The 8,465-nt window shown below is 29.3% G+C and overlaps 1 protein-coding gene across 1 annotated transcript; it reads left to right on the forward strand.

The window, feature by feature from the left end:
• The first annotated feature begins 5,701 nt into the window (after window positions 1-5,701).
• LOC131662685 (receptor-like kinase TMK3) lies at window positions 5,702-8,228 on the forward strand. Its single transcript, XM_058932533.1, has 3 exons — window positions 5,702-5,932; window positions 6,025-7,399; window positions 7,492-8,228. Exons 2-3 carry the CDS (start codon window positions 6,175-6,177, stop codon window positions 7,998-8,000), a joined length of 1,734 nt encoding a protein of 577 aa, XP_058788516.1. The 5' UTR covers window positions 5,702-5,932; window positions 6,025-6,174; the 3' UTR covers window positions 8,001-8,228.
• The last annotated feature ends 237 nt before the right edge of the window (window positions 8,229-8,465 follow it).

The raw sequence follows: 8,465 nt of genomic DNA on the forward strand, positions 1-8,465 counted from the left end.
CAGCCATTCAGTACAATACAACTATTTCACAAACTCCAGTTGTCCATGTTTTGTGGAGCCCACTAGATTCTCCAAATAATTCGCCTCTTCTATAAGGCTCAGGCTAGGGTGAGAGGCCTGTTTAGGTCTCTCACCGTGAGAGACTTTAATTTTTTTTTTTTTTTGGTTTAAATGAATATAATGCCATTAGATCAGATTTGAACATATGATAGTATGGTGCACCCAACACACAATAATATTCTATAAAGTGCTACACGGTTTCCAATGCCTGCATGCTACAGTAATAGTCAATTCCAATTGCAGCAAATGAATAACATTAAATGATGATTAATTTAAATGAAAAATATTACTATTATACTACCATCATTTATTTGCCTTCATGCCATTGAAAAAATTATGGAAACGTTGCAAGCATGATAAATGGATATTTTTAATTCTGCATCATTTTAAGTTGCAAGCATTAAAAATAATAAACGTTAAATTTTGTAGAAAATTAAAATTTGCATTAAAATTATAATTAATACTATTTTTTATTTAAAAACTTGATGTTTTCTTAAAATTTAAAAAATAAATAAAGTTTAAATAAATAAATCTATCGTTAAATTTCTTTTGTAAAATTTAAATTTTGTTTTTTTTAATTTAAAAAATAAATTATGTTTAACTTATAAAATCTCATGTTAATTTTAAATTTGTTTTTTAATTAAAAAAATAAATTATGTATAAATTTATAAATCTCACGTTAATTTAAATTATAAGTATTTTTATTTTTAAAAAATTATTTTGACGTTTAAATAAATTATTTCGACCTATAATAATATAATAATAATAATAATAATAATAATAATAATAATAATAATAATAATAATAATAAAACTATAATAATATTGGTAATAATAATAATAACAACACATAGTTATAATAATGATAATAATAATAATAATAATAATAATAATAACCAGAATAATAATAATAATAATAATAATAATAATAATAATAGTAATAATAATAGTAATAATAATAATAATAATATTGGTAATAATAATAATAATAATAGTAATAATAATAGTAATAATAATAATAATATTGGTAATAATAATAATAACAACACATAGTTATAATAATAATATTAATAATAATAATAATAATAATAACCAGAATAATAATAATAATAATAATAATAATAATAATAATAATAATAGTAATAATAATAGTAATAATAATAATAAGAATAATAATAACACATGATAGTATGATGCACCCAACACAATTGAATTGCTATTTCCAATGTCTGATCAAATAGTAAAAGCTAAAGTTTTCTGAAGCAAATGATTGCAACATTAATTAAATTTTGAAGAAATTGAAAACATGAAAACATGGACAAGGAGCAAATTGAGAAATGCAGCAAATATCAATACCAAAAGAATTGAAATAACATCATTTTTGCAACCTGCACCCTCATTAACATATAATATAACGTTACTAAAATTAAAATTAATAATAGAAAAACTGTATACTTAAAATTTACATTAAAATAATAATTAATATTGTTTTTTATTTAAAAACTTAATGTTTATTTAAATTAAAAAAGTAAATAAAGTTTAACTTAATAAATCTGATGCTAAATTTATTTTATAAAATTTGATTTTTTTAATTTAAAAAATAAATTATGTTTACCTTATAAAATCTCGCGTTAATTTATTTTTTTAAAATTTTAAAAATAAACTATGTATAAATTTAGAAATCTCACGTTAATTTAAATTATAAATTATTTTATTTTTAAAAAAAATTATTTTGACGTTTAAATAAATTATTTTAACACCTATAAATAAATCTCACGTTTAAATAAATTATTTTATTTTAAATAAATTATTTTGACAACTATAATAATAATAATAATAGTAATAATAATAATAATTAAACTATAATATGAATGAACTGATGATGTCGAACTATGTATGAACGATGTCAGGGATTCAACTGATGATGGTAAACTATGTGTGAACCATGTCACGGAGTCAACTTATGATGTCGAACTATGTGTCTACCATGTCAGGGATTCTACTGATGATGTCGAACTATGTGTGATCCATGTCAGGGATTCAACTTATGATGTCGAACTATGTGTTAACCATGTCAGGGATTCAACTGATGATGTCGAACTATGTGTGAACGATGTCAGGGATTCAACTGATGATGGTAAACTATGTGTGAACCATGTCAGGGATTCAACTGATGATGTCGAACTATGTGGGAACCATGTTAGGGATTCATCTGATGATGTCGAACTATGTGTCTACCATGTCAGGGATTCAACTAATAATATCGAACTATGTGTCTACCATGTTAGGGATTCAACTGATGATGTCAAACTATGTGTTAACCATGTCAAGGATTCAACTGATGATGTCGAACTATGTGTCTACCATGTCAGGGAATCAACTGATGATGTCGAACTATGTGTGAATCATGTCAGGGATTCAACTGATGATGTCGAACTATGTGGGAACCATGTCAAAGATTCAACTGATGATGCAGAATTATCTGTGAAACATGTCAGGTATTCAACTGATGATGTCGAACTATGTGTAAACCATGTCAGGGATTGAAATGATGATGTCGAACTATGTGTCTACCATGTCATGGATTCAACCGATGATGTCGAACTATGTGTCTACCAAGTCAGGAATTCAACTGATGATGTTGAAATATGTATGAACCATGTTAGGGATTCAACTGATGGTGTCGAACTATATGTCTACCATATCAGGGATTCAACTTATGATGTCGAACTATGTATCTACCAAGTCAGGGATTCAACTGATGATGTTGAACTATGTGTAAACCATGTCAGGGACTCATCTGATGATGTCGAACTATATGTCTACCATGTCAGGGATTCAACCCATGATGTCGAACTATGTGTGAACCATGTTAGGGATTCAACTGATGATGTCGAACTATGTGTGAACCATGTCAGGGATTCAACTGATGATGTCGAACTATGTGTGAACCATGTCAGGGATTCAACTGATGATGTCGAACTATGTGTCTACCATGTCAGAGATTCAACTGATGATGTCGAACTATGTGTGAAACATGTCAAGGATTCAATTGATGATGTCGAACTATGTGTCTACCATGTCAGGGATTCAACTTATGATGTCGAACTATGTGTGAACCATGTCAGATATTCAACCCATGAAGTCGAACTATGTGTGAACCATGTCGGGGATTCAACTGATGATGTCGAACTATGTGTGAAACATGTCAGGGGTTTAACCGATGATGTCTAACTATGTGTGAACCATGTCAGGGATTCAACCCATAATGTCGAACTATGTGTGAACCATGTCAGGGATTCAACCCATGATGTCGAACTATGTGTGAACCATGTCAGGGATTCAACTGATGAAGTCGAACTATGTGTGAAAGATGTTAGGGATTCAACTGATGATGTCGAACTATGTGTGAAATATGTCAAAGAATCAACTGATGATGTCGAACTATGTGTCTACCATGTCAGGGATTCAACTGATGATGTCGAAATATGTGTGAACCATGTCAGGGTTTCAACTGATGATGTCGAACTATGTTTGAAACATGTCAAGAATTCAACTGATGATGTCGAACTATGTGTGAACCATGTCAGGGATTCAAATGATGATGTCGAACTATGTTTGAAACATGTCAGGAGTTCAACTGATGATGTCGAACTATGTGCCTACCATGTCACGGATTCAACTGATGATGTCGAACTATGTGTCTACCATGTCAGGGATTCAACTGATGATGTCGAATTATGTATTTGTGACAAATATTATTAAGAAAAAGTAAATAACATGTAATCTTTAAAAAATAAAATAAAATGTTGTTAAAAATATAATTTCATTTTAATAAAAAATAATGAATTTTTTTAAATTGAGTGTAAATTGATTTTTTAATTAAGAATCATGATTTTTTTTATTGAAATATTTAGCATCATAATTACTTATTTTAGGAATCACATTTTTTAAAATGAAGAATAATTTGAGTTTTTAAAAATAATAAAAAATATATTTTATTTTATGATAAGGTATTATGATTTGATAAACTAAAAATTATTTGTTACCAAAATTGGGAGAGACTATTTTTTAAAATAATCATGGAATTATTAAGTGGTCATTTATAACCATTAAATTAGAATCATGGAGTTATTAAGTGGTCATTTATAACAAGAAAATAATTCAAGAATCATACATTGCTTAAAAAATATTTAGAATAAAGTTTTATTTAAAAATATTATTTTTTAAACATTTATTTTAAATTTATAGAATTGATTAGTGAATTTCTTCTGATTATTTTAGAATAAAGTATTAGACTATTAGTATATAGATATACATTTTAATTTTTTCTATTCACAATTAAATTACTTTATACTCATTATTTATTATAACTTTCTTCTGATCATAATTAATTAAATTATTTTGTAAACATTATTTTATTATTATTATTTCGTACAGTAGTTACATTTTGATATTATTTTGTACTCATTGTTGTAAGTAGCCATTTGATTTGATAAAATTGTTACATTTTTAAATAGATTATGGAGTAATAATAAAATAATATAAAAATAACGAGTGCAAATAATTTAATTATGATTAAAAGAAAATTATAATTAATAATGAATTTAAAACAATTTAATTGCTAATAGAATAAATTAAATGTATATCTATATATTAAAAGATTATTTCTTTCTCTCAAGCCACTAATTAATTTCATATACTAAAATAAATGTTTAAAAATTAATATTTTTGAATAAAACTTGATTCTAAATATATTTTAATTTTTTCATGTTTGTTTTAATATACTAATTTAATTTTTTCATGTTTGTTTTAATCAATTTCATTTTGAATTTAAATACAAAATTCTATTTACTTAAATTAAACTATGAGTTTCGAGTAATTAGACTCTATCATTTATTTTAAATAAATAGAATATAATTTAATTTAAATGAAAAAATAAATTTATTTAAAATAAGAAGAAATTATTTTTTATTAAGAATCATGATTATCTTAAAAAATATTTAGAATCATATTTTATTAAAAATAAAAATATTTTTAAGCATTTCTTTTTATCTATATGAAATTTATTAATCCCTTGAGAGAAATAATTTTTTATTAATATATAAATATTATTTTAATTATGCCGTACATTTAAGTATATATATAAAATATTTTTGTGAAATTAATTATAGAGTGCATAGAATATCTATATATGGAATGATTTAATTATGTGGGGAAAGTCAATATTTTATCAAGCTACCTTTTAATAGCCATTGAATTTAAAACAAATCAAAGGTTATAAATGACTGTAATAACTAGTGTAACTCATTGATGTAATTTGATTCCTCCTCATATATATATATATATATATATATATATATATATATATATATATATATATATATATATATATATATATATATATATATATATATATATATATATTGTGTATAAATTTATTAATAAATTTTGAAAAAATTGAAATTTTAGAAATTATTTTCCTTTCCCTCTTATATGCTAAAGGTTTCCCACAATTTTTTTCCATTCCCTCTCATTTTCCAAAACTTTCCCTCTTCTATTTTCAGCTTAAACAAAAAAAATTAAATTATATAAAAATAAGAATTTCAGAATTTTATGTACCCCTCTCTAATATTCATTTTCTCTCTAATTTGATATCTTCACATTCTTTCTATTCTATTTTATCTCTCTCAAAGCTCCCTCTCTCTTAATACTACCTTCTCTAAGAATTGCTATGGCTTCTAAGATGATCTGTTACATTTTTTCCCCGATGATTTGTGAATTTGTTTTTTACTCAAGAATGACAAATATCAAGATGTTCTTGGACACTTTCAGAAAGATTTTGAAGACTGGGGTGTCCGCGAAGAATTTGGGTAAGTTTTAACCTAGAACCCTAATTCATCTCACATTGGCCTGCAAAATAATTAATTTTTTGGTCTAATAATATTGAGGAACAAAACTATAGGGGCGGAATTTGGTGGTTATGGATCAAGATCCAGATGCTGATTGTGTTAACCCTGAAGAATAGGTAGTGATAATTCATCTATTGTTCTATTTGGTTTAAATTGTAGTATATCACTTGTTTTGCTCATCACTTGCTGATGGGAAAGTTTCGATGATTAATTTGCCGCGTTTTAAGATTAGTGGTAGTTTGAGTCCTTCTGTTGCGAATTTAGGTTCTTTGGTTGATATTAGATTGGAGGGTAATCATATAAATGGTGTTGTGCCTAGTAATTGGACTAGTTTGATGAATCTGAAGTTGTTGGATCTGAGTGATAATGATATTTCTCCTCCTTTGCCGGTTTTTAGAAATGGGTTGAAACCTATGGTTGATGGGAATTCTTTGTTGAATGGTGGTGGAGCGAAAGGTCCTTCCTCTGGGAAAAACAGTACGTCGGGTGGATCGGGGAGTACGAGTGATGATACGAAGGGAGGGTCGGATTCAAGTTCGAGTGATTCGGTTGAAACGAAGAAATCCAAAAGGAAAAACGTGGTTTTGATTGTAGCTCCCATTGCTGGTGTTGCGGCTGCTGCTTTTTTGTTGATTCCGCTTTACGCGTATTGTTTTAGAAGGACAAAGGATGGATTTCAGGCTCCGAGTTCACTAGTGGTTCACCCGAGAGATCCGTCTGATTCGGACAGTGCTGTAAAGATAGCTGTTGTTAATAATACCAACGGAAGTGTTTCCACTTTGACAGGGAGCGGGACAGGGAGTAGAAACAGCAGCGCGTTTGGGGAGTCTCATGTCATTGAAGCTGGAAATCTTATGATATCGGTTCAAGTTCTAAGAAACGTGACGAAGAATTTCGCCCCTGAGAATGAGCTCGGTCGCGGTGGATTTGGAGTTGTTTATAAGGGAGAGTTGGACGACGGGACTAAGATTGCAGTAAAAAGAATGGAAGCAGGTGTGATAACCAATAAAGCCTTGGATGAATTTCAAGCTGAAATCGCAGTTCTGTCGAAAGTTCGACATCGACATCTAGTGGCCCTTATAGGTTATTCCATCGAAGGTAACGAGAGGATTCTAGTGTATGAGTATATGCCACAAGGCGCTCTCAGTCAGCATCTTTTCCATTGGAAAAGCCTCGGACTCGAGCCTCTCTCGTGGAAGAGGAGACTCAACATTGCCTTGGATGTTGCTAGAGGAATGGAGTATCTTCATACTCTGGCTCAACAGAGCTTCATTCACAGGGATCTTAAGTCCTCAAATATTTTACTCGCTGATGATTTTAGAGCTAAAGTCTTGGATTTCGGATTGGTAAAACTCGCACCTAATGGCGAAAAATCTGTAGTGACTAAACTTGCTGGGACTTTTGGATACTTGGCTCCTGAATATGCAGGTGATTATTTTTTTCAGGTTTTTTTATACATTTCAAGAAAACCGATAAATTTTATTACTAATCCTCAGTTTTTTTGTTATATATATATTCAGTGACAGGAAAAATCACAACCAAAGTAGATGTTTTCAGTTTCGGCGTCGTGTTAATGGAGCTGTTGTCTGGATTGATGGCACTCGACGAGGATAGACCCGAGGAAAGCCAATACTTAGCAGCATGGTTCTGGAATATAAAATCCGATAAGAATAAACTAATGGCTGCAATTGACCCAACTCTCGAAATAACCGACGAAACATTCGAGAGCGTCTCAATTATCGCAGAGCTAGCCGGCCACTGCACAGCTAGAGAACCAAACCAAAGGCCAGAAATGAGCCATGCTGTCAACGTCCTCGCACCACTCGTTGAAAAATGGAAACCGTTTGACGACGACCCCGACGAGTATTCCGGCATCGACTATAGTCTTCCACTTAACCAAATGGTGAAGGGTTGGCAGGAGGCGGAAGGAAAAGACACAAGTTATATGGACTTAGAAGACAGTAAGAGTAGTATCCCCGCGAGACCTACTGGATTTGCGGATTCTTTTACTTCGGCGGATGGCCGATGAAACAAATGGTTGCTTGTCGCTTTGTTGAATGTTGCTATTTTATTTATTTACTTTTTTTAAATCTTTTCTTAGGTGTAGATAGCATGCTATGATGCTCTTTCTGTCTAAAAAAATGCTAAGGCAAAATGTGAGAATGCTTGTAATTTCTACTATGTGTTACATTGAAGTGTTAATGGTTGTAGATAGTGGAGAAACAATCAATGAGAATGCTTGTAATTTGTTCATTCATTTATAAGTGTTTCAATGTTTTGTTGGTGAATGCACAACATACTGCATTGTAAATGTCATTTCTGCATTTATAAGGTTCATGAAAATGTTGTCTTGTTGGTGAATGAACTAGGTCCCCAAGTATACAGTTACAATGTCACATCTGTGTGCTGGAAAATAGAGGCAACAAAAATTATATTTGTTATATTATTATTATTATTATTATTATTATTATTATTATTATTATTATTATTATTA

This window comes from Vicia villosa, linkage group LG3, assembly GCF_029867415.1.
Source record: "Vicia villosa cultivar HV-30 ecotype Madison, WI linkage group LG3, Vvil1.0, whole genome shotgun sequence".
Classification (NCBI taxonomy): domain Eukaryota; kingdom Viridiplantae; phylum Streptophyta; class Magnoliopsida; order Fabales; family Fabaceae; genus Vicia; species Vicia villosa.

Coding starts and splice junctions, on each gene's coding strand:
- LOC131662685 (XM_058932533.1), top strand. CDS start 6,175: ATGATTAATTTGCCGCGTTTTAAGATTAGTGGTAGTTTGAGTCCTTCT. Junction 7,400..7,491: donor CTTGGCTCCTGAATATGCAG/GTGATTATTTTT, acceptor ATATATATTCAG/TGACAGGAAAAATCACAACC.